This window comes from Lepus europaeus, chromosome 9 (genome assembly GCF_033115175.1).
Source record: "Lepus europaeus isolate LE1 chromosome 9, mLepTim1.pri, whole genome shotgun sequence".
NCBI lineage: Eukaryota > Metazoa > Chordata > Mammalia > Lagomorpha > Leporidae > Lepus > Lepus europaeus.
In genome coordinates this window covers 69,419,691-69,446,814 of record NC_084835.1, presented here as the reverse complement: position 1 = coordinate 69,446,814, position 27,124 = coordinate 69,419,691, and the positions used below count along the sequence as shown (strand labels likewise).

The 27,124-nt window shown below is 41.3% G+C and overlaps 1 protein-coding gene across 5 annotated transcripts in view; it reads left to right on the top strand.

Annotated features, from left to right (window-relative positions):
* The window catches only part of ESCO1 (establishment of sister chromatid cohesion N-acetyltransferase 1), a 96,671-nt gene that overhangs the window by 47,741 nt on the left and 21,806 nt on the right, over positions 1-27,124 (top strand). For 2 of the 5 annotated variants that reach the window (XM_062201445.1, XM_062201443.1), the window contains 3 exons: positions 10,133-10,222; positions 14,302-14,445; positions 17,836-18,023. In XM_062201445.1, coding sequence (XP_062057429.1) covers positions 10,133-10,222; positions 14,302-14,445; positions 17,836-18,023 — 422 coding nt within the window. Of the gene's footprint in view, positions 1-7,493; positions 7,631-9,472; positions 9,597-10,132; positions 10,223-14,301; positions 14,446-17,835; positions 18,024-21,545; positions 22,959-27,124 lie in introns of those variants that run through there. The other 3 variants (XM_062201444.1, XR_009866820.1, XR_009866819.1) reach the window with 3 other exon arrangements.

Sequence of the window (27,124 nt, the reverse complement as noted above, 5' to 3'; positions counted from 1 at the left end):
AGCCAGGTCTCAAACTGATGTTCATATGGGATGCCAGCACTGCAGGTGGTGGTTTTACTTGCTTTTTATTTGATTTTGCAAGTTTTTATTGTGCATTGTGCATGAAAGAGCTGTATAGGCTGAATGAAATAGCTAATATCCCCTCCTTTGCCATAAGAGCCTTCCCTTTTTTTCTGCAATTAAGATTTTTCTAGGGGGCCGCCTGTGGCGTTAGCATCCCTTATGGGCTACGGTTTGTGTCCTGGCTGCTGCTCTTGCCATCCAGCTCTGCTATGGCCCGGGAAAGCAGTAGAAGATGGCCCAAGTGCTTGGGCCCCTGCACCTGCATGGGAGACCAGGATAAGCACCTGGCTTTGGCCTGACCCAGCCCCTGTTGTTGAGGCCATTTGGGGGTGATCCAGCAGATAGTACACCTTTCTCTCTGTCTCTCCTTTTCTTTGTCTTTAACTCTGTCTCTCAAATAAATAAAATCCTAAAAAAAATTGTGCTGGATCAGGTTATAGTTGAAACTTTTAGTTTAAATCTTTTAAAATTTTGTGTGTTTTTTGTTTATTAACAGAAACTCACTTTCTCAGTTATGGAGGCTAGATTTCTAAGGTCAGGGTGCTTTTATCATTGGGTTCTGGTGAGGGACCTCTTCCTGGCTTCTAAATGGCTGCCTTTTTACTATGTCCTCACATGGCAGATAGAGAACGATCTTTTTGTTTCTTCAGTAATGGCACTAATCCTGTAGTGGACTCCACTTTCATGCATCTCCAAATACAGTGTGCCTTCTATATCCATGGGTTCTGCATCTGTTATTCAACCAGTCTGGCTTCCTCAGGTCTCACAGAGGTAGTTGGGTACTTGAATAGCTGTTCACACAATTCAGTGTGGAAAGACAGAAGATGGAGGACTTTTCAGTTTCCATCCTGCTTACCTTATCTGCTTTTAAATTTTTTGAGGTTGGCATCAGGTACCGCATTCCAACAGAGATTGGGAATAAAACCCCATAGGGCATAAAACCCTATAGCCCAACTTAGCAGATATCTCATAGGAGAGAACTGATGGAGAGTTATCAGTGTTTAGAGCTTTTCTAGATTTCAGTCTGTCATGCCAGCTTGCTTAATGGCCATTAAAATTTTGTTTGATTTCTGCTTATCCTAGAGAGAGTCTTCTCCTTATCCTCTGCCTTTTGCAGAGTTGCTGCAATCATGAGCAATACTGATAAGCTCAATAGATTGGTTTACTAAGTCTAAAGGGATCTTTTTTTTTTTTTTTAAGATTTATATATTTATTTGGAAGAGTGAATACAGAGAGAGGAGAGGCAGAGAGAGAGAGGGGTCTTCATCCGCTGGTTCACTCCCCAGTTGACCGAAACAGCTGGAGCTGCACTGATCTGAAGCCAGGGGCTTCTTCCAGGTCTCCCTTGCGGGTGCAGGGGCCCAAGGACTTGGACGATCTTCTACTGCTTTCCCAGGCCATAGCAGAGAGCTGAATTGGAAGTGGAGCAGCCAGGTCTGAAACCGGTGCCCATATAGGAGGCTGGCGCTGCAGGTGGCGGCTTTACCCTCTGTGCCGTAGCGCCAGTCCCAACAATATTTTATTTATTTATTTTTTAAATTTTATTATTATTATTATTTTTTTTTTTTTACAGGCAGAGTGGACAGTGAGAGAGAGACAGAGAGAAAGGTCTTCCTTTGCTGCTGGTTCACCCTCCAGTGGCCGCCGCGGCCGGCGTGCTGCGGCTAGCACACCGTGCTGATCCGAAGCCAGGAGCCAGGTGCTTCTCCTGGTCTCCCATGGGGTGCAGGGCCCAAGCACTTGGGCCATCCTCCACTGCACTCCCTGACCACAGCAGAGAGCTGGCCTGGAAGAGGGGCAACTGGGACAGAATCCAGCACCCCGACTGGGACTAGAACCCGGTATGCCGGCGCCACTAGGCGGAGGATTAGCCTGTTGAGCCGTGGCGCCAGCCTCAACAATATTTTAACACTCTGCCAATTTTGCCTATCCCAGAATTTTGAGGGGCCGGCACTGTGGTGCAGCAGGTTAAAGCTGCAGCGCTGGTATCCCTTATGGGCCCTGGTTTGAGTCCTGGCTTCTCTACTTTCAATCCAGCTCCCTGCTAATGCACCTGGGAAAGCAGTGGAGGATGGCCTAAATTCTTGGGCCCTTGCACCCACATGGGAGACAGTAAGAAGCTCCTGGCTGCTGGCTTCAGACTGGCCCATCCCTGGTCGTTGTAGCCATTTGTGGAGTGAACCAATGGATGGGAGACCTTTCTCTCTGTCTCTCCCTCTATCTGTCTGTAACTCTGCCTCTCAAGTAAACAAGATAAATTTTTAAAAAAAATTTTGAAATCCATGCATGAATTTTTCCCACGAATTTTTAAAGATCCCTCGTGTGTATTGTGTTCATATATACATATACATGTGCATACTTACATGTGCCAAGATATTTGAGGAATGGATAGTAGCTTTTGAAAAATAGATACTTCTCTAAATTATTGAGTTCCTTCCTAAGAAATTTTTTTTAATTATACTTTATTGTCATTTGGTCTGTAAGAGAAAGCATTACTGGGGCCGGCGCCACGGTGCTGTAGGTTAATCCTCCACCTGCGTACTGGCATCCCATATGGACACCGGTTCTATTCCTGGCTGCTCTTCTTTTGATCCAGCTCTCTGCTGTGGCCTGGGAAAGCAGCAGAAGATGGCCCAAGTCCTTGGTCCCCTGCACCCACATGGGAGACCAGAAAGAAGCTCCTGGCTTCAGATCGATACAGCTCCAGCTGTTGCGTCCATTTGGGGAATGAACCAGCGGACAGAAGACCCTTCACTCTGTTTTTCCCTCTCACTGTCTGTAACTCTGCCTCTCAAATAAATTAATAAAATCTTGAGAGAGAGAAAGCATTACTGAAAATTTTCTTATTATATATTATTACCGGGCCAGCACCATGGCTCAATAGGCGTGCCAGCACCCCGGGTTCTAGTCCCGGTCGGGGTACCAGATTCTGTCCTGGTTGCTCCTCTTCCAGGCCAGATCTCTGCTGTGGCCTGGGAGTGCAGTGGAGGATGGCCCAAGTCCTTGGGCCCTGCATTCGTATAGGAGACCAGGAGAAGCGCCTGGCTTCGGATCAGTGCATTGCACCGGCCGCAGCGGCCATTGCAGGGTGAACCAACGGAAAGGGAAGACCTTTCTCTCTGTCTCTCTCACTGTCCACTCTGCCTGTCAAAAAAAATAATATAGATACATATATATTATTGCCGTCAAGAAAAATCATTTAAACATTTATTAACTTGAAAGGCAGAATGACAGAGATCTTCCATCTGCTAGCTCACTCCCCAAATGACCGTTAACAGCCAGGGCTGGGTTAGGCCAAAGCTAGAAACCCAGAACTCCCTTTGGTTTTCTTACATGAGTACTTGGGCCATCATCCCTTGCATTTCCAGGAACATCAGTAGGAAGCTGGATTGGAAGTGGAGGAGCCAGTATGGGATGTGGGCATCTTGAGTGGCAGCTTAACCTGCAGCACCATGACACCTGACCCACAAAAAAACAACACTTACTTTTCTTTCAGCATGTTCTTTTTTTTTTTTTTGACAGAGTTAGTGAGAGAGACAGACAGAGAGAAAGGTCTTCCTTTTGTTGGTTCACCCCCCAAAATGGCCGCTATGGCCGGAGCTGCGCTGATCCGAAGCCAGGTGCTTCCTCTTGGTCTCCCATGCGGGTGCTGGGCCCAAGTGCTTGGGCCATCCTCCACTGCTTTCATGGGTCACAGCAGAGAGCTGGACTGGAAGAGGATCAACCAGGACAGAATTCGGCGCCCCAACCGGGACTAGAATCCGGGGTGCCGGCACCGCAGGCAGAGGATTAGCCAAGTGAGCCGCGGTGCCAGCAAGGGCATTTGTTCTTTATTCTGAAGAATTTTTTTTTCACATTTCTTTCTAAATCATTTTTTTTTAAGATTTCTTTATTTGAAAGAGTTACAAGAAGGGAAGAGACAGAGATTTTCTGTCCATTGATTCATTCCTTAAATGGCCGTAATGGCAGTGGCTGGGCCAGGCTGAAGCTAGGAGCCAGGAGTTTATTCTGGGCCTCCCATGTGGATGGCAGGGGTCCATGTACTTGGGCTATTTCCCCCTACTTTTTGCAGGCCATTAGCACGGAGCTGGATGGGAAGTGAAGTCAGGATACAAACTCACACCCGTATGGGATGCAAAATCACAAGCAGGCTTTACCCGCTAAGCCACAAAACCAGACCTTCAAAATCTTTTTAACAGTTTAAGTATATAAAGGATGACCTTCATGTTTTCAATTCATCAACTCCAATCTTTTTTATAAAGTTTATCAAAGCAATATATATATACCTAGAAATGAACATTTTTAAATGCTTGCTCCTACTTTTTTTTTTAAAGCATAAAATGCTTTAGAGAATATAATACATCTTTTAAAAGTTAACTAGTTATTTAATATCAAGTATTCTATCAGGTTTCAATTTCCCCGATATCTCATAATTTTTTGTGCTGTTTGAATTAAAATATATACAGTACATTGGTTAGCTTCTCTTTTAAGTGTTTCCTTTTAAAAAAAAAAAAAAGATTATTTATTTGAAAGGCAGAGTTACAGAGAGGCAGAGGCAGAGTGGGGAAGAGAGAGGTCTTCCATCCGCTGGTTCACTTCCCCAGATGGCTGTAATGGCCGGAGCTATGTTGATCCGAAGCCAGGAGCTACTTTTAGGTCTCTCATGTGGGTGCAGGGGCCTAAGGACTTGGACCATCTTCCTCTGCTTTCCCAGGCCATAGCAGAGAGCTGGATTGGAAGTGGAGCAGCTGGGACTCGAACTGGCATCCACATGGGATACCAGCACTGCAGGCGGCAGATTCACCTGATATGCCACAGTGCCAACCTCCCCTCCTCCTTTTTTTTTTTTCAAGGTTTATTTATTTGAAAGGCAGATTCGGGGACAGTTCTGTGTCTTAGAGGGTAAAACCACACAGCCTGTGGTGCAGGCATCCCATATAGGTACCAGTTCCAGCTATTCTACTCCTGATCCAGCTCCTTGCTAATGCGCCTGGGAAAGCAGCAGAAAATGGCCCAAGTACTTGGGCCCTTGCACCTACATGGGAGACCCAGAAGAAGCTCCTGGCTCCTGGCTTCGGTGTGGCCTAGCCCTGGCTATTGTGGCCATTTGGGGAGTGAATCAGCAGATGGCAGGCCTCTCTCTCTACCTCTGTCTCTTCCTTTCTGTCACTCTACCTTTCAAATAAATAAAAAAAAAATCTTTAAAAAAAAAAAAGAGGGGAGGGAGGTGGGGAGACAGAACTTTCTTTCATTTTTTTTTTTTAAGAGTTTTATTTATTTATTTGAAAGAGTTACACAGAGAGAGAAGGAGAGGCAGAGAGAGAGAGAGAGGTCTTCCCTCTGCTGGTTCACTCCCCAATTGGCTGCACTGGCTGGAGCTGCGCCGATCCCATGCCAGGAGCTTCTTCCAGGTTTCCCATGCAGGTTCAGGGGCCCAGGGACTTGGGCCATCTTCTACTGCTTTTCCAGTCCATGGCAGATCGGTAAAGGAGCAGCTGGGATTAGAACTGGCACCCATATGGGATGCTGACACTGTTGGCAGTGGCTTTACCCGCTACACCATAGTGCCTGCTGTGAGAGATGTTCTTTCATCTAATGGTTCATTCCACAAATGGCTGCAGCAGCCAGGTCTGGGGCCAGGCTAAAGCCAAGAGCTAGGAACTCCATCGTGGTCTCCCACATGGGTGGCAGAGGCCATCATCTTCTGCCTTCCCAGGAGCATTAGCAGTAGGAGCAGCCAGGACTTGAACCAGTGCTTGAACACAATGCTGGCCTCGTAAGTCTCTTTTAGTCTAAATGTTCCCTCTCCATCTCTTTTTCTCTTCCAGTATTTGTCAGTGATGTTTGTTTTGTTTTTAAAGATTTATGTATTTGAAAGGGAGAGTTAAAAAGAAGGAAGGAAAGATAGAGGGAGAGAGAGAGCTTCCATATGCTGGTTCTATCCCCAAATGGCCACAATGGCCACATCTGGGCCAGGCTGAAGCCAGGAGCTTCAAATAGGTCTCCCAAGTGGGTGCATGGTTCTAAGCACTTGGACCACGTTTCACTGCTTTCCCAGGGACATTAGCAAGGAGCTGGATCAGAAGTAGAGAGTAGAAATGGGGCCCATGTGGGATGCTGGTGCTGCAGGCGGCTCCTGTTGGTGATGTTTGTAAGTTAGTTGTTGGTTTTATTTCTTCAGTTATTCATTCAAATGTGTATTGTCACTCAATCTTTTTTCCCTTTTTTTTTTTAAAGATTTATTTATTTATTTTAAAAACAGAGTTATAGGGAGGCAGAAGCAGAGAGAGAGAGAGAGAGAGAGAGAGAGAATGTCTTTGATCCACTGATTTATTTCCCAAGTGGCCACAATAGCCAGAGCTGGGCCAATCTGAAGCCAGGAGCCAGGAGCTTCTTCCAGGTCTCCCATGTGTGCACAGGGGCCTAAGCACTTGATCTGCTGCTGCTTTCCCAGGCTGTAGCAGAGAGCTGGATTGGAAGTGGAGCAGCTGGGATTCGAACCGGCGCCCATTTGAGATGCTGGCACTGCAGGTGGTGGCTTTACCTGCTGTGCCACAGCACCAGCCCCTCAACCTTTTTTCAAAGTGATTAGTATAAACTTTTTTGAAGAGATAATTTATATACAGTTAAATGCACAAATCTTAAGTGATTGATGAATTTTCAAAATTGTATATATATCAATGTGTCCATCACCCATTGTATTTTGTTTTCAGTTGTGAAAATTTTTTAGTGGAATAGAAGGAGAAATTTTCTGATCTGAAGATCCTAAAGCTTAGAATAACTACAGTAGTAAGAAGATAAAAATTATTGCTATTAGAAATTCAAGTTATTACTATAAAGTTTGTGCATTTCAAGCAGCCAGATGGGTGAATTAAGGAAATTTGGATTTTGCGGGCCGGTATTGTGGCATAGCAAGTAAAGCCTTTGCCTGTGGCTTCTGCATCCCTTATGGGCTCTGGTTTGAGTCCCAGTTTCTCCACTTCAAATACAGCTCTCTGCTAATGTGCTTGGGAAAGAAGCGTGAGATGGCCTAAGTACTTGGGCCCATGTGCCCACGTGGGAGACCTGGAAGAAGACCCTGGTTTCCAGCCAGTTCAGCTCTGGCAGTTACTGGTGACTGCTGCCATTTGGGGAGTAAGCTAGTGGGTGGGAGATCGGTCTCTGTCTTTCCCTCTTTCTGTAACTCTGCCTTTCAAGCAAATAAATACATCTTAGAAAAAAAAAAAAAAGAAAATTTGGGTTTTAGAAATACTCCTTGCTAAGCAGAGGGATATGTGTGACATGTTAAGAGCTAAAGGTGAGAAGTATAAGTGCACTGTGGCTACGTGGTTGCCTTTACATTGCATACATTAGACATTTAGTCTGAATGTTCCCTCTCATCTCTTTTTCCCTTGCAGTATTTGTTAGTGATGTTTGTTTTGTTTTTAAAGATTTATGTACCAATCAGTACCTTCCACCTCTGCCTCAATATCAAGCGGCTGACAGACATCATCTCTAAAATCAATGGTGACGTGATTTTTGAGACCAGTAAAGTGTTAACTGCATCTGAGGCATATAAATATCTTGAGTATGTGATTTGATTCTTTAATCTTTGTTTTGTCCATGAATTGAATATGTTGTATTTAGCTTTAAGGATATTTTATTGATTGGCTGTGTTTTCTTAAGGTAGTGCATTAATCATAGTTTGATACTGGAGGAGGGGAGAATGGACGTTACATGGCATTGCTGGTATCTGGGCAACTCTGTGTGAGCAGTCCTTTTAATTATAGCCCATTGGTAACAGCCATTCTGCCGATCACTTAGATGAGAAAACAGAGGTCAGGGACTGGCGCTGTGGCATAGTGGGTTAAGCTGCCACCTGCAATACTGTCATCCCATGTGGGTATCAGTTCCTGTCCTGGCTGCTCTGCTTCCCAACTAGCACCCTGCTAATACCTCTGGGAAAGCAGCAGAAGATGGCCCAAGTGTATTGGCCCCTGCACCCATGTGGGAGCCCCCGAAGAAGTTTCTAGCTTCTGTCTTTGGCCTGGCCCAGCCCCGGCTTTTGCTGCTGATTGGCAGATGGAAAATCTTTCTCTCCCTCCCTCCCTCTCTCTATCTCTATGACTCTGCCTTTCAAATAAATAAACTAAATCTTCAAACAAACAAAAACAACAAAAAACAAGCAAACCAAAAAAACCAGAGTTCCAGTGTTTTGCTCAAGGCCTTACATCTGATACCTACCGAGAATAAGAATCTAAGCCTTGAACTTTTACTCAAACTATTAAAATTCTTTTTTTTTTCTACTAAAACATGCCACTTTCATGAATATTAGAAATCTAAGCAATAATAATTCTGCCTTGCAATTCCTGCTTCACAGATGTAAAGACCTTTGATTTCATACTTGAAGAAATAATAGTATTTAAAACACAAAATTATATCAGATCCAATTAGGATAAAATTTTATGCATGAGCATGCAAATCTCAAGTTGTTTCAAGAGAAAGTTTTGTGTTACAAAGTTAGTAAAGGAAAATAATTTGTCTAATGTCTGTGTTATGCAACATGAGGTCAGCATTAAGTTTTTATTAAAGGCAATTAATAGGAAAATAGTTTTTAATTCAATCCAGGACATACGGCTTTCTTGTAACTTGTAGTTCTTCATTGAATTTATAATTTGATTTTTTTAAGTGTAAAATGTCCATTTTCATTTTATTGAAAATAGGTTCATTTAAAAGTTTTCTACAAGTATCTTAATGTAAACTTTATAGAGCTATCTTTTATGTCTTTTAAAAATTGTGTGCCTATATTCAGATCTGTATATGGTTCAGATTCAGTTTATTATTAAGAAAAGGACTTTGGCTTCTGTTTCAGCTCCTTTCTTTACAGTTCTTGAGACTATTTTACCATCATAATTAGTTTTTATCACTGAATTTTACTTTTCCTTTGGATGTTCTATTTTATAAAAAACATTTTGGATTTTTAAAGTTTTTTTTTTTTTTTTTTAAATACTCTTTAATTGTTACATTTACCAAGTTTCTTACCAGGATTTTGTCCCTACCTAAGATCCTGCTCCCCTCCAAAATGCCCATTCTAGAATGTTTGAAAAAACCAGCTTCCTTTTAGGCTTGTCATAGTGTTTTTTTTTTTTTTTAAATGTAGTTATCTTTTTCTGAGTTTCATTGAGCTTTTATGTTCTCAGCAGAAATCTATCAGAAGAAAGATGATGACTTTATCTAATAGAAGTACAAAATGCTTCTCAAAAGACTTTTTTTTATGTTAAGTTGGTTGGGTAAGACAAATGGAGCAACTAGTTCAACTCATTCCTTCTGTACTTATTTTGAACTTCAAAGTTCCTAGTTTTAAACTCTGGTTCAGTCCCATCTTGCTAGATTTAAGTGGCTTTTGTTTTGTTTTGTTTTTTTCATGCAGGTTCTGCTCATTAATCACCACGAGTGTGGATCTGAAGAAGAGTTTATTACCTCTCTTTTTTTGAGTATGTTTAACTTCAGATACACACAACGTAGCCTCTCCTTCCCTATTAGATTCTTAGAAGGTAGTTATATTTTTTATAGTCTCCTTCTTGTGGCTTTGATAGTTGTGATCAATAAAAATAAAAACTGTTCCTTTCATACTGGGCTACTGCATGCAAATCAGTTCATGTAAAACCTCCTGGAGGTCTTTGGCATGCCAGACATAGAACTATGAGTGTGTGTTTGTGGAGGTAACCATGTTCCAAAGAACTTAAAGAGTTTAATTTTTATATCAGGAATCTGAGATAGGCTCTGGCAATCACTGACTTTAAGGGGCTTGCTTTTGATGTGTGATTTTCAGAATTAATTTAAGATGGGAAATAACAAATTAGAAATATTTTGTGGCATTATATACACATATATATATCTGAGTAGTGGAGAGAAATTAGCTTGCTTTGTACCTTTTGTATGCTAACAAAATAGCATATTTATCATGCCTTATTAATGAGTATATATTTTTCCATGTTTGCCATTTTTTAGACAAATTGACATACTTTTTCTCTTGTACATGGGTATGATGAATAAAATATACATATAATTTATCCCTTTTTACATCTAGGGCTGGAAAAAAGAAAGGATTCTGGCTGAGTACCCTGATGGCAGGATAATAATGGTTCTTCCTGAAGACCCAAAGTATGCCTTGAAAAAGGTAAATTCCCAGTGAAACTTTCTATAGAAGTATACCATTTTACAGCTAATTATAAGAAGAAAACACATAGCTGGCAAAGCACATTTCAACACCAATCCTGAAAACGGGAAATTGGCATTTAAAGAATACAGCCCAATTGAAAAATTACATTGAATTTTGTATTGTATTCAGAATTTGTGAAATGAATTTTGATGAATTGGTTATGACCCAGTATTGTCACTAATTTAATTGATGAAATTGTTCAGTTAATGAATGATGTCACGTATGTGATTTCAAGAATCAGAATGACAATTAAAGTTGAATTGTAGGGTTGGTGCAGTTGGTTAGCCACCACTTGTGATGCCAACATCCCATGTTGGAATGCTGGTTTGATTCCCAGCTGCTCTGTTTTTGATCCAGCTTCCTGCTAATGCTCCTGAGAAGGCTATAGAAGATGACCCTTGTCCTTGGGCCCCTGTCGCCCATGTGGGAGACCAGGATGGAATTCCCGGTTCCTGGCTCAGACCTGACTGTGGTAGCCATTTAGGGAGTGAACCAGTGACTGGAAGAAAGATCTTGCTCTCTTTCTCCGTTTCCATCTCTTCCTCTCTTTGTTGCTCTGTCTTTCAAATACTTTTTTGAGTTATAATTTAGAAAATTAAAATTAATAAAATAAGTTTCATTCTAAGAGTGAATTTCTGAATAAAAGTTTATTACAGGGACTGGCCTGCAGTGCCAGCATTCCCTTATGGGTGTTGGTTTAGGATCCAGCTTCGTGCTAATGCACCTAGGAAAGCAGTGAAGGATGGCCCAAGTGCTTGAGCCCCTTGCATTCACGTGGGGTACCTGGAGGAAACTCCTGGTCCCTGGCTTCGGCCCAGCCCACTTCTGGCTGTTGTAGCCATTTGGGGAGTTGACCAGTGAGTGGGAGATTTCACTGTGTGTGTGTGTGTGTATGTGTATGTCTCTAACTCTGTCTTCCAAATAAATAAACTTATTATAGAAGGGGATTTAGCATTAAGTCATCATAAAACAGAAATTAAACGTGTGAGGTAATCATATAGTGTTTTAGAGAAGGAAAAAAGTATATCCTGATTTATCAATGTAATGTAGAAAATGTAAAGAAAATTCTTTTACCTGCTGTCAGCCAGGTGTTAGTCCAGTTTAGAGTTCCATATCATAAGGGTTCAGAGAATTTAATATGTTGAGAAATGAACCAGAGAGATAACGAAGCTTGCAACCATTTTGTCACATAGAGTATCTTCAAAGTCAGGAACATTGAGTAAATTTATTTTTAAGTAATACTTCAACTACATTTTTAAGTAATATCCTTGGTATGTTTCCCTTCATTCTCTGGATCATTTTATCAGAAGTTCCTTTTTTTTAATTTAAGCTTTATATTTTATTTATTTGAAAGGCAGAGTTACAGAGGAGGAGAGACAGAAGTAGAGAATACAAAGTGTGCAATCATCCATCCCTGGTCCACTTCCCAAGTGACTGAAACAGGCAGGGCTGGGCCAGGCCAAAACCAGGAGCCTAGAGCTTCTTCCAGGTCTCCCTCATGGCTGCAGGAGCCCAAGTACTTGGGCCATCTTGTGCTGTTTTCCCAGGTGTATTTGCAGGGAGCTGGATCAGAAGCGGAGCAGCTGTGAACTGGTGCCCATATAGGATGCCAGCATTGCAAGTGGAGGCTTAATCTACTACACCACAATGCCAGCCCAAAGAAATTCTTCTTATATAAGCACTGGGTCCAGTTGTTACCTATGAAACTCAAATAATTACACTATGTCCAGAATGTCTGGAAGCACAATGAATATTATACTTCTTTTCTTTTTTAGATTAATAGTTGACCTCTTTTTTTTTTTTTTTTTTTTTTTTTTTTTAATTTTTGACAGGCAGAGTGGGCAGTAGAGGGAGACAGAGAGAAAGGTCTTCCTTTTGCCGTTGGTTCACCCTCCAATGGCCGCCGTGGTAGGTGCGCTGCGGCCGGCGCACCGCGCTGTTCCGAAGCCAGGAGCCAGGTGCTTCTCCTGGTCTCCCATGGGGTGCAGGGCCCAAGCACTTGGGCCATCCTCCACTGCACTCCCTGGCCACAGCAGAGAGCTGGCCTGGAAGAGGGGCAACCGGGACAGGATCGGTGCCCCGACTGGGACTAGAACCCGGTGTGCCGGCGCCGCAAGGTGGAGGATTAGCCTGTTAAGTCACGGCGCCGGTGTAATAGTTGACCTCTTTACATTTAGGTATACTTCACCTTGATAGGCTGATGGGAGACATTTTGTACATATTATTTGAAAATGTAGCTGAACATTGCATTTAACATAGACATTTTTTCTGTGTTTCCTGACTTTACGCCCCTCGTATGCCTGGACAATCCCAGATACCCAAACAAGTCTTCATATTGCCAGTGCCTGATAGTATAGACTCTGGCATTTAGAATGCCACATAAACATACCCAAACTTTCTTGTATTTGAAACATTTATCATTGCAAATACTTGTTGAACCAATGACTGACTAAATGAAAAATTATAGAATTTTTGGAATTTTAGTTATTCAAAAATACACAGTGGGACTTTGCTATATTACCATATGTGCAGCCAGACTTCTACTTATTTAATTATTTGAAATTTGGAGTTATAGAGAGGTAGTGATCTGGGACAGGGTGGGGTGGGGATCTTCCATCCACTGGATGGCCCCAGTGGCCAGGGCTAGGTTAGGCTGAGGTCTTTCCATCCGGTCTTCCACTTATGTGATACAGGCCCAAATACGTGAGCCATCTTCTGCTGCTTTTCCCAGGCCATTAGCAGGGAGCTGGATCAGAAGTGGAGCAGCCAGGATAAGAACTGGTGCCCATAAAAGATGCTAGTGCTGCTAGCAGTGGCTTTACCTGCTTCACTAAGAATCTTTAGTAAATGCTGGTATCCTCAGTTTAGTTTCTCAAGGCAAAATCTTTGTAAGCTGCAGCTTAGTATATTGCTAGTTAGTAACCCATAATAGGTTAAAAATTAAAAGCTAGGGAATTGTGAGCAAGTTGTGTTTAAGAACTAAATCAGGAGTTGTAGGATGTTATTAAGGATTAAGGGAATTTGAATCTTCTTCAGTGAATAAAGGATGTGTTGCATGACATTCTGCATGTCAGAGGTATGAGTACTTAACATTCTTAGGGGTTATTTGCATTTTAAGCTTAGTAGCTCAAACAATCTTTATCGGACTGAATATTTGTAGGATTCTTTAACTGGAGAAGGAATTAATGTTTGAGTGCCTACAAAAGTTTGAACTTAACCATGTTTGAAGCCATATATGGAAGAAGCCATATGAGTATTAACATTTAGAGTTCAAATCTCTGCTTCTTGATTTCTGGATGCTAATAATTGACATGGAAAATTGTCTTAGCTGCTGTCTTATTTCTCTCACATGTAAATTGAGGAACCATAAACCTCCAAGAGATGTTGGATTTAAATGAGATAATATTCATCAAGTGCCTTGTAGAATGTCTGGCCCATGTAACAGTGATAGGAAGTCAACATGGGTTTCTTTCCTTTATGTGCACTTTGTTTTAGCGATGAGGATGCTAATTTAGACTTGAGAAGATGGCTGTGGCATTGTGGGGCTACAGGTGAAGCCGCTGTTAGAGATGCTGGCATCCCATATAGGAGTGCTGGTTTGAGTTCCAGCGACTCTGCTTCTCATCCAGCTCCGTGCTGTTGGGCCCAAGAAAGCAGCAGGGGATGGCCCAAGTACTTGGAGCCCTGCCGCCCGTGTTGGGAGGCACAGATGGAGTTTTAGGCTCCTGGGTTTGTCCTGGCCCAGCTCCAGAATTTGGGTAGTAAACTAGCAGTTGGAATCTCTGTCACTCTGCTTTTCAAATGAGTACAACTTTTTTTATGTCTTTCCTCTGTGTTACTCTACCTTTCATATATGTAAATAAATTAATTTAAAAAAAAAAACAAAACAGCTGTTGATCCCTACAGTCATCCAAAATAACTGTTTAGAGAATGTCCTGCTTAGAATAATGTACTCAACTTACTGAATGGAAGTAGTATATTGTTATGTCTGTACAGTGCCTTCACTGTTTTAAAAGTTACTGTTCTTTATTTGGCAGGTTGACGAGATTAGAGAGATGGTTGATAATGATTTAGGCTTCCAGCAGGCGCCGTTAATGTGCTATTCCAGAACTAAAACACTTCTCTTCATTTCAAATGACAAAAAAGTAGTTGGCTGCCTAATTGCAGAACATATTCAGTGGGTAAGTGATTTTAAAGAGTATTCATTAGTAGTGGAGTATTTTTAATTAATACATAATTGCACATGTTCATTTGGTAGCATGCAGTGTTTCTGTACATGGAGACACTGTGTAAATCAGGATAATCATGGCTAGCCCCTCAAGCTTTACTGTTCGTGCTGAGAACATTGAAAATCCATTCTTGTAGCTTTTTGAATTAGGATACTATTATGTAATCACTACTATGGAATATAATGTAGTTTGATATTTGATGAATTTACTCTGTAACCTTGAGTAACACAATATAGATAAATTTGTCCACATTTTACATAAGGAAGGTGTAAATATAAGAATTTCCATGTGATGTCTTCACTGTGGTAGAGTTGGGTCTTGTGTGGGAGTTAGGCTCTCAAGTCAGTCAGATAAGAACCTTACAGAATGGCAGGTACAGCTAAAATTTATCTAGGAAGTTCCCATGTCGGTTACTAGTAATAGGTTTCTTAATCCCTCTAGCATTGGAATAATTCAAAAGTAGGCAAACTAAAGCAGGCAAAATATGGCACCTTTTTGTAAATAAAATTGTGGGCCAGGCATTGTGGTGCAGCAGGTTAAGCCATTGCCAGTCAAACAAACATACCTTTTTTTTTTTTTAAGATTTATTTTTTTTATTTGAAAGACAGAGTTAGAGAGAGAGAGAGAGATCAAGATCTTCCATCCACTGGTTCACTCTCCAAATGGCCACAAATGGCCAGAGCTGAGCTGATCTGAAGCCAGGAGCTTCTGGGTCTCCCATGTGGGTGCAGGGGCCCAAGGACATGGGCCATCCTCCGCTTCTTTCCCAGGCATACCAGCAGGGAGCTGGATTGGGAGTGGAGCAACTGAGATTCAAATTGGTGCCCATGTGGGATGCTGGCGCTGCAGGCTGGGGCTTTTAACTTGCTGCACCATGGAGCTGGCCCCAATGTTTTTTTTTTAAAAGTTGTGACACAGCCATACCCATTTGCTTACATATTTGTATGTAGCTGCTTTCACTACACGGGCAGAGTTGAACAGTTAAGACACAGACTAACACTATTAGGCTCTTATAGGAAGTTTGGTCACCCCTGGGATAGATTACCACTTCTTTGGTTGAGCTCTAAATGCATAGCTTGTGTTTAGAAGCCAAGCTGTATAAAGAATAAGCAGTAAAATCACAGGAAGGGATTTGTTCACATATAAATGTTGATACAGTAACAGACCAATTTAAGAAAACAGAAGCTTCTAGATTCTCTAATTATGCCTAGTTAGAGATATACCTGAATTCTTTCAGCTGCATTCTTTTAAAAAAATTATTTATTTGAAAAGCAGTTACAGAGAGAAGGAAAGACACAGAAAGAGAAATCATCCATCTGGTGGTTTATTCCCCAAATGGACAGGATGCCCAGGGCTAGGCCAGGCTGAAAGCAGGAACCAGGAGCTTCATCTAGGTCTTCCTTGTGGGTACAGGAGTCTAAGCACTTGGGCCATCTTTTGCTCACTTTAATGAGGAGCTGGATGGAAGTAGAGCCGTCAGGACATGAACTGGCGCACACATGGGATGCCAGCATCACAGACAAGACTTAAGCCACTACGTGCCAACACTGGCCCCTCAACTGCATTCTTGCTCATGAGTTCAGTGTAGACTGTATGTTACACTGTTAGTTGATATCTTTTAGCATAGTAATAACTGCGTGCAGACGTGGCATTTGGCACAGTGGTTAAGACTACACATTAATGTACACCCTGGGAGGCAGCAGGTCATGGCTCAAGTAGTTGGATGCCAGTGCTTCAGGCCAGGGCTTTAACCTGCTGCACCACAGTGCCAGCCCCAAAACTTCCTAATAAAGTAAAAAGTCAAAACAAGTCCGAATTTATTTCTATATGTTGAGCTATGTGTATTAAAATTATGTAGCTCTGAAAAATCTTGCTATGATAAAATTGAAATAATTAGCAAATAAGGTAGTTGTAGGATGTGAATTTTGTGTAAATAGCTAACTCATAAAAGCTTGCCATACTGAGATTGAGTTAATTTTACACAGTACAAACTTGTGTTTAATTTCTATTCCATCTACTTCAAAAAATTACTTGTAGAAATGTTTAGACTTGAAGATAGTCATGTAATGTTTGGGGTTTTGTTAACTTTTTTTTTTTTTTTAAGATTTATTTATTTGAAAGTCAGAGTTTGAGAGGGAGGAGAGAAGGTGAGCGAGAGAGCTTCCATCTGGACTGAGCCAGGCCAAATCCAGGAACCTGGAACTCCCATATGGTGACAGGGGCTCAAGCAATTGAGCTCTTTGGCTGGTTTCCCAGAGGTATTAGCACAGAGCTGGATCGGAAGTAGAGCAGCTGAGACTTGAACCAGTGCTCATGTGGGATGCTGGTGATGAATTAACCCTCTGTGCCATCATGTCAGCCCTTTTTGTTAACTCTTAATTGTGTTGTCTCACTGCTTTTTTTTTTTTTTATTTGACAGGTAGAGTTATAGACAGTGAGAGAGAGACAGAGAGAAAGGTCTTCCTTCCATTGGTTCATTCCCCTAATGACCGCTACGGCCGGTGCTATGCCAATCCAAAGCCAGGAGCTGGGTACTTCCTCCCAGTCTCCCATGTGGGTACAGGGACCGGAGTATTGGGCCATCCTCCACTGCACTCCCAGGCCACAGCAGAGAGCTGGCCTGGAAGAGGAGCAACTGGGACTAGTACCTGGCACCCCAACCGAGACTAGAACCTGGGGTGTTGGCGCCGCAGGCAGAGGATTAGCCTAGTGAGCCATGGCGCCGGCCTGTCTAACTGCTTTTAAGTTTTATGCTTTGTCCCATGAGAAGACTGGTCTTGATTTTTGACAACTAGCTTGGCAAGGAGAAATGTGTTTTTGAAAGCTTTTTTTTTTTAGAAATTGGAGTGTGGAGAAAGGACTGCTGTAAACTGTTGATTTCTCTGCCATCCCTGTTCTTAGTTCCCAAGAACTTAGAATCCAAGAACCCCAGTTTCACAGAACACTGACATTGCTACTGAGTTCTTAACTGTGTGCTTTTGCTGATCCTTAGAATGCAGGAGGTGGAGAGTACTTCCAACTCCTGTTGTGAGCCACTCATACTGGCAAGATTCTCTTTGAATGTGTTACTATATGCAGTCTATCAGAAGGAGAGATGATGTCCCCAGCCTGTTAGTGAGGAACCCAAAGCGTAGGAAATCAGGTGACTTTCTCTCATGGTTATATAACCAGTAAGTGAATAAAAGCAGAATGTAGATTAAAGTTTGTCTGTTTTCTGAAAATGAGAATGAATGTGTAAGAGTCCCCATAGTTTGCTATAATGTCAGACAAATGTAGTGTCCTCAACAAGATCAGTGCCAACTAATATTCTCACTTGAACACTTGCAACTTTGACACCTGTAGGGCTACAGAGTTATAGAAGAAAAACTTCCAGTTATCCGGTCAGAAGAAGAAAAAGTCAGATTTGAAAGGCAGAAAGCCTGGTGCTGCTCAACGTTGCCAGAGCCTGCAATCTGTGGGATCAGTAGAATATGGGTATTCAGCATGATGCGGCGGAAGAAAATTGCTTCTCGCATGATTGAATGCCTAAGGTAATTTGAATGCAATTCCTCAAATCATTTTTGGTAGTTGAGGATTTAAGCAGAGTTTTAAAGGTCAGTATTTAAATAATGAAGTCATTTCAAGCTGTGTTTGAAACTGGAGAACGTAAGCAAAGAAATGTGAAACATTTCCTGGGAGGTTAACTTTTAGAGCAATTTGTCTTAATCGATGAATATTATTGGTAAACTGAGTCTCACATTTTTATCAATTGGTTATTAAAGTAAAGAGGGGAAACTCAAATTGTATATTTTGTTTTTTCTTCTATAAAGCATCATTGATAAAGGTTTAATGGAGGAGGTAAAAATCATTCAAAAGAGATTTTTAAGTCTATCTGTTGGTTTTTGTTTATTCACAGAATCTTGATCTCTGAGTATGGCTTTTAAAATAATTAAGAATAAATTATAAGTGAGATCCTAAGGTTCTAAGAATCTCAGGGCCTTATTTGGTCTATTCTCTTCATTAATGCATAGCTTCTTCCGGGTCTCCCACGTGGATGCAGGAGCCCAAGCACTTGGGCCATCTTCTGCTTTCCCAGGCCATAGCAGAGAGCTGGATCGGAAGTGGAGCAGCTAGGACTCGAACCAGTGCCCGTATGGGTTGTCAGCACTGCAGGTGGTGGCTTTACCCACTACTCCACAGCACTGGCCCCCTACAATTATTTTTAAATAACAGCTTATTGAGATAGTTATATACCATAAACTTCATGTTTAAATTTTCAGTTGAGTAAGTTTCAGCATATTCAGAAGGCTATGCAAATCATCCCCACTATCCAATTTCTGAACATTTCTATCACCTCCTCCCAAAAAAATTCCATTAGCAATGACTCCATTTGTATACTCTGAACATTTTTTAGAAACGGAATCCTACAACTTGTGACCTTTTGTACTGGTTTCTTTCAGTAGCATAATAATTTCAAGGATCATTCATATTATAGTATGTATTATGTGTACTTTATTCTTTTGTTTTTAATTGCCAAATGTAACATGTAATTATACTACATTTTATTAGTTCACTAGTTGAACATTTGGGTTGTTTCCACTTGTTGGCTATTATGATATGCTGTGAACATTCATATTCAAATTTTTGTGTGAATGTGTTTGTTTTTCCCTTGGGTGTATACTTATAGTAGTAGAATCACTGGCCCTTATGGTAGGTGTATGTTTACTGTTTTGAGAAACTACCAAGTTGTTTTCCACAGTGGTTGCACCATTTTACAATCCCAGAAGCAATATTTGAAGGTTTTAATTTCTCCACATCATTCCCGACCTTGTTAATGTCTGTTTTTTTAATGAGCCATACGAGTGGGTATGAAGTGTTCGTTCATTTAGTTCTGATTTTCATTTCTCTGGTGACTAATGATGGTAAATATTTATTTTTTTCATGTGCTTATTGGCCCTGTATATACCTTTAAAGAAAACCTATTCAAATCATAGGTCCATTTTTAAATTGGCTAGCTACAATAGCTCTTTATGTGTTCTGGTACAAGTCCCTTGTCATGCGTATGATTTGCAAATATTTTCTATTTTCATGGTAATCTTTTCATCTTCTTGAAAATATCTTTGGAAACATACTTTTTTTCACTTTGATAAAATCCAAGTTATACATATTTTTCTTTCATCACTTCTCTTTTGGATAATACATTTAAGAAGCCATTGCCTAATGACCACCAAAGATTCAAGCCTTTGTTTTCTTCTAAGAACTTATAGTTCCAGTTCTTAGATTTCAGTCTTTGGTGCATTTTGAGTTCATTTTGGAATACATTATGAGGTAGATATCACATGTAGACATCAGTCTGTTTTCCATGTGCTCATCCAGTTGTCTCAGCACCATTTGTTTTTTCCCATTTTTGAGTACTGTTGACATGCTTATCAAAAATCATTTGACTGTAAATGTGAAGTTTTATATCTAGACTCTCAGTTGTATTCCACTAGTCTGTGTAGTACTACACAACTGTTAGTACTATAGCTATGGGTAGCATGTTTTGAAATGGGAAATTGTGAATTGTGACTTTTCCAACTTTGTTGTTTCTTCTTTTTGAAAGATTGTTTTTGACTATTCATCCCATGTATTTCCACATTAATTTGTCAATTTCTGCAAGGAGGCCAGTTGTAGATCAATTTAGGGTTATGCCGTTTTAACAATGCTAAGTTTCCTAAGCCATAAACTTGGGATTTTTTTTTTTTTTTTTTTTTTTTTTTTTTTTTTTGACAGGCAGAGTGGACAGTGAGAGACAGAGAGAAAGGTCTTCCTTTGCTGTTGGTTCACCCTCCAATGGCCGCCACAGCCAGTGCGCTGCATCCGGCGCACCGCGCTGATCCGAAGGCAGGAGCCCTGTGCTTCTCCTGGTCTCCCATGGGGTACAGGGCCCAAGCACTTGGGCCATCCTCCACTGTACTCCTGGGCCATAGCAGAGAGTTGGCCTGGAAGAGGGGCAACTGGGACAGAATCTGGCGCCCCGACCGGGACTAGAGCCCAGTGTGCCAGTGCCGCAGGTGGAGGATTAGCCTATTGAGCCGCGCCAGCCGGGATGTATTTCTATTAGAGCTTTAATTTCAACATTTTTCCCCCCCAAAAGGTTTATTTATTTGCAGGGGCAGAGAAAGAGGAGAGACAAAGAGATCTTCCATGGGCTGGTTCATGCCCTAAATGGTTTTCAGTGGCTGGTGCTAGGCCAGGCCAAAGCCAGAAGCCTGAAGCTTCATCCAGGTTTCTCACATGGGTAGCAGGGGCCTAACTAGTTAGGCCATCTTTTGCTGCTTTCCCAGGCATATAAGCAGGGAGCTGGATCAGAAGTAGTGGAGTAGTTGGGACTCCCAATGGGTGCTCTGATGTGGGATACCAGTCAGCTTGTACCACAATGCTAGCCTCTCAACAATGTTTTATAATTTCTAGTGTATAAGCCTTATACTTTTGTTAAATTTATTCCTGAATGTTTTTTATTTTTATTTTTTATTTTACTGTAAGTGGAGTTTTTTCTAACTTTTATATTCAGATTGTTGCAGACGTATAGAAATACCAAGTCCCTCCCATATGGGTGACAGGGACACTGCCAGTTGAGCCATCACCTGCTGTTGATTAACAGGGAGCTGGAATTGGGGGCAGAGCTGGGACTTGAACCCAGGCATTTCAGTGTGGGATGCAGGTGTCCCAAGTTGCATCTTAACCATTAGGCCAAAGGGCCTACCCCTTTTGCTTCATCTAATTGTCCTGAATAGAACCTCCAGTCCTATATTGAATAGAAGAGGCAAGAGCAGCCTTATCTTGTTCCTGATCTTCAAGGAACAGTTTTCAATCTTTACCACTGATGTTCTTTGATATCTTTGGTTAGGTTGAGGAAGTTCTTTGACCTTGAGTATTTTTATCATGAAAAAATGTTGGGTAAATGTTTTACATTGTTGTTTTTATAAAAAAATTTTTAGCTTTATTGATAATATTTTAGATGAAGTTATTTTTCTAATTTTAATGATTTAATAATATTCTAACTTTCTATCCTCCCCCTTTTTTTTAAATAGGAGTAACTTTATATATGGCTCATATCTGAGTAAAGAAGAAATTGCTTTCTCAGATCCCACTCCTGATGGAAAACTGTTTGCGACCCAGTACTGTGGCACTGGCCAGTTTCTGGTATATAATTTTATTAATGGACAGAATACCACCTAAAATAAGTTCTTGCCTGCAGTACTAAAAGAAGTCTGTTGAAGAGAATGGATTGGTTGCTGACTTTAACCAGGAACTAGGGCCATTTTTATTACAATGAACTCAGGACTGGCAACAACCATGTGGTTGTTCCATTTTCATAAAATTGGAAAAATGCAGTAATAGCTTATTGTTTTGTTTTTTAAAGAAGATATTTTATTATCTTTTACAGAAGTTTATGATTGATGTATTTTATCTATAGTTATTTAGACATGTTTACATGCAGCAGATAATTGTTCATAGTGGACTGAGAACTAATGCAAGGACTTCGGTCTCAGTGATAAGTATATTTTGAAGTTCTTAATATGGAAATATACCAGTGTAGCTTGGTACTGTATTTTTTTATATTGATCTGCTGATACCAGTTATAAGTTTAAAGATTGTATTTTTGGAGTGGAAACCGATGTTTTCAAGTCATTATTCAAGGAGGGTACAATATTATGTGTTGAGGAATTTGAAAGTAATTTGTAAAAGTCCTGAAATTTACTTTTAAGAGACTCTTTCAGAAAGGAAAAGCTCTAAATAAGCAGGAAGAATTTACAATACAGAGCTTTTCCTCCCTTGATGTCAGGAAGAAGTGGAAGGTGGTAGAGTTGAGGCTCCCTTTCCTAGAGACCTGGGACTGACGAGGATTATGAAGGGTACCCCCTAAGTTTATTCTTTCATTCTAGTTTCTTTCTTTCTTTCTTTCTTTTTTTTTTTTTTTAACAAATGGCAACTTGGCACATTTAGCCTAACAAATTTCAAAGAGGTTTATAAAAACCAGTGGACTAATTACAAGTAAATACGGATGACTCGGTATCTGCTTTGTTATTCCTCAGAAATACTGCACTGAGTATATGCCCTCATTACTGGACTTCATTTTCATACTTGTCTATCCTTCATAGTGCCCTCTACTTTTAAAGGGTTTATATGTTGAAAAACTGCTGTGGCCTTTTATGAACTGTATATAATGTAGAATAAAATAATAAATTACTTGACAGCTTTTTCTAAGTGAAATGTATTCAGATAATGGTGTGTTGTCATTTGTGCTTTCTCAAGGACTTTCTTCAGTTTACTACCTTGGAATATGATTGAAACAGACTTAAAAGCAGTTTTCCCCCAGCTTGCCAAAAGATCATTTTATAAGCAGCAAATTGGTTGAACGTTATCGCTAAAAGGGAAAATCTTTTGGTTATTTTAGTAACTTGGTACTTCTCTGATCTCAAAGAAATAAAGGGCTATAGCCCAATAATAAAGTCCTACTATAGTTCAGCTTATATTTATTGGCTAAAACGATCATATCCACATTGAAAACTAGCTAAAATTTAGGGCTTTGTTAATAGATATTCTGTTCCTTATAGATTTGTGCTGTTATTATTTATAGAATAGTAGAAGACTCAGTACTCCTTTTGAGAATGGTAAAGCACTGTAAATATTTCTTTCTGGCTCATCATGATGGTCTGGTTTTTGACATTTCCATTTTCCTTTGGGCTTGAGACTCTTCCAGCTCTCCCATGAGTTGCCTGGATTTTTGTTAATCAGCATTTTTTTAAAACAGAATGAGGTTTTAGGGTATACTAGACTTGGGGACCCTTTTTCTGCCACTTACCATTTGGATATTTATAACATCAATCGTGGGCCATACAAAGTTATCAACTTTAAAAAATTAGCCTGCTATAGATTTATGGAATTTCCAGTCCCACCTGCAGTTTAGGGGCAGACCAAATGATTTCATGGGCCTTATGTGGTTCACAGATTGGACATTCCCTACCCCAGGTAGACGGTAACTTCTTAATCTGGTTTCCATGTAAGCCAAGGTGTACTACTTTGACCAAACCTGGTGGTTTCAAGGAGAGGTAGGGGTGTCCTTAGAAATGATACATTGATTGGCTGGTTTACATGTTAACTATTATGGGAATATAGTTTACTTTCATGTTTATATTGAAGACACAGCCCCCTCAAATTTTTTAAATTTAGGTATTTCTCTAAGAATAGTTTAATTAGTAATACTTGACAGTTGAGTATTTGCCATCTTTCAGATATTGTCTTTAGTGCTGCATTCTTTTACTTAGTTACGACGACCTTGTGAAGTAGGTTTTACAAGTGAGTACTAGGAGCACAGAAAGTAATTAAGAAACTGGCTGTAGCAGTTTTTGTGTGAAGTGTTGAAATGCTGGGCTACAGCTGTGCTATGAAGATGATGAGACACACATAGTGGGAACAGAAGACTGAAGAACTGATAGGGGTTTATGCCTTATGATCAGATCATGGGGGGAATCTAGGGTGAGTGAGAATTTTGCTTTGAGAGATTGAGTAGATGAATGGACTGAGATGGGAATACGGGAGAATTGAGAGGACTCCATGGCGACACATGGACTGCGGTTTGGTGGTGATGGAATCTCATGGTGGAAGTACCCAGCTAGTACACACTGGCACCTGTGAGGCTAGAGCTTGACAGTTTGGACTGAGCAAGTAAGAGTGAGGTTTCGTAGAGATCGCACAGGGTTTGGAAAGTGAGAAGGTTCTGAGACAGTTGAGGAATGCCGTCAGTTGAGGGTTTCAGAAGAAGAGTACCTGAGAAGGCGAGAGCAAAGAGGAGAGTGGTAGAAACCATGGGAGGAGTTTCAAGAATCAGACCGCAGCCGGCACTGCCGCACTGTAACTGAAGCCTGAAGAGAATCCACGTGGCGGAGAGAGCAGCGTCTGGCAGCAGCACTGGGGCGGTGAGTACACCCTGACGGCCTGGGGGAACTGAGGGGTGGTGTGGTGATTGCCGATGACACAACGCTGCCTATACACCGTGATTTTCTTCGTGGGCTCTCAGTTGCTGACCTTTTTCTTCAGTGTCTACTATGTAGACATTAATAGGAACCATGAGATTTTTATGGGCTGTCAGCTCACCTGCATGGGCACACGGTGGTTTTGGTTTATCAGGAATTACAGAAAGATCTTACCTGTGTAGAAGGCGGAAGCATGAAGGCGGTGTGTGCAAGACAGCCCTGAGGCAGCGCTGCTGTGGAGCTGCCGAGCGGCTGTGCTCACTCAGCTCTTGCGAGGCTGTCGCCTTCTGCCCCCTTCTGCCCCCATCCCGAGAGCACAGCCGCGTTCCTGTCCGCCGTGTTGTCCCAGGGCTGTGGTGGTTGCTGCTTTCCCAGGTGGCGACTGCAGACCTACATGTCTTTCTCGTGAGTCTTCTGGCAGAAGGGAGGGTGATTCGTGTCTACAGCAACCGTCCAACCTCACCCTCTTACAAATCAAACACATTGAACTGTTTATGGGGTGAAGTGGTCAGAAAACAACCCAGTGGCCTTGCGTTTGCTTTCGTATTCCTTCTTTTGTCATAGTCACTGAAGTAGATGGGTTCGCAGGCTTGGGACTAGGCAGTGCAGAGAACAGTGAGTAGCCTTAGAAGCCTGTCGTCCAGAGTGATGGTTTTTTCGGTGAGGTTAGGGTTTCAGTATCCTAACGGTACTCTAGTCACACGGGAGGCTCGGGGCCAGTTTCCATGTCTGAGAAGACTGAGGGATGTTGGCTCCCTGGTTGTGTAGGGCCCAGGTGGTTATTATGAAGGGGCAGCACTCAGTCTCACAGGTGCTGGTATTGGAGAGCACTGGAACACTGGCGTCATCACACTGCCCTCCTGAGTGTGCCCAGGGGCCTTTATCCTACAGAAGTGTTTTAGTGGGTTCTCCGTCAAATTCTACTACTTTTAAAAATTTATTCATCTTTAAAGTCTTATTTATTTGAAGGACAGAATTACTGAGAAAGATCTTCGGTCTGCTGGGTCACTCCCCAAGTGGCTGCAGTAGCAAGGACCGGGCCAGGCTGAAGCCAGGAGCCCAGAACTCCATCCGGGCCTCAGGCCATCATCTGCTGCTTTCTCGGTTGCTTTAGCAGGGACTTGAAGCATTAGCAAGAGTGAAGCAGCTGGGATTTGAATCAGCACTCTTACGGGAAGCTGGTGTCTCCGACCATGGCTTAACCCGCTGTGCCACAGCGCCTGCCCTGTTTACTACTGTTTACGCAATCGAGCTGAAAGGCACTTTTCTGGGATAACAGGTTATTTCTTAACAGCTGGTAAAATCAGGTGAAGTTGAACACCTCGTTTCATACTTGTACCAATCCAGTTGTTGACAGGACTGAGAAGGACACCAAAGTGAGTAGGGTTGCCATCTATTAAAGATTTGGGGTATACCACGAATATTTCTAACATCTCTTTGTATGGAAGTCTGCCAATGGGTCTGTAGGTTATGTGTATAAGCTACAGATGTATGTGTAACCAATGTTTATTTAGCACTTCTTGGAGTGTTCTGCTAGAATAGCACAATCTTAAGAATCACCCGACCTTTGATGTGGGGACTTCAGCCTTTCTTGGACATTGCCAAAATCAGTGAGCTCATTTCTGTTTTTAGCATACCAGCACATTAGTTCAAACAAACTTTTTGCGAGGTGGGAGGGGTAGGAGAAACTTTAATACATTCACCAAATTACATGAAAGGACAAGAACATACTATGGACACAACTTAAGACAATTTAGAATCAAACAAATTGTGAGGTAGACTAGTGAAATTCACCAAATTTTGGTTAAGAAAAGTTTACAGTAATAACACAGGTGCCCCCTTTCCTAAAAATCACAAAAAGCAATTGCATAAATTACAGCCAAAAAAACTGCCTCCAACAATTCAAATTTTTAGTTTACATTCAGCATTCACCTGTATGAACTGATACGCGCCAAGGTTCAGCAGGACTACAGTCAAGTTAATGTGTAGGCCTAGTGGATCCACTCACCCCACATTAAGCATTCTAAGGGATGGAAAGCTTAAAACAAAACACACCAAGATACATATTAACAAGTCATGGTGCCCTGTATTTGTGCAAGTTGATCCTTGAAGAAGGACCCAACATTCTCTACAGAACTATACTTTAGCTCTAAAGAATTATACTGATAAGGTGATTTTTAAAAATCCAGACTTTACGAAGATATGCTTTGAAGAGAATAAGCAAGTCAATTCAATTTCTGCTTCACTGAGGTGATGGTCCTTTGGCTTTATTCTGGCATTTCTCTTCCGCAAAGTTAAATGGAGTACTTGAATTAAAAATAACTACTTTAAAAAGAAAAGTTCTTTAGACTATGAAGTCATAAAAAGCCAGAAGAAACCCTGAGAGGCCATCTGCCCCGGGTACAGCTGTTTTAGAATTATTTCAAGTATTTTATTTGCCCTATAAAGTAAATATTACTGGAATATTGCACAAACAGTGGGTTTCTTGATACCGTCTGCATTAGGCCCTTTCAGTAAAACAGGATCAAGTGAAATACATTCATATCTAAACCAAGATGCTTCAAAACGTACCTCTTCACCAAAAGATTCTAAAATTAAGGAGTATTTATAAGGCAGGTCCTCTAAAGGACAGT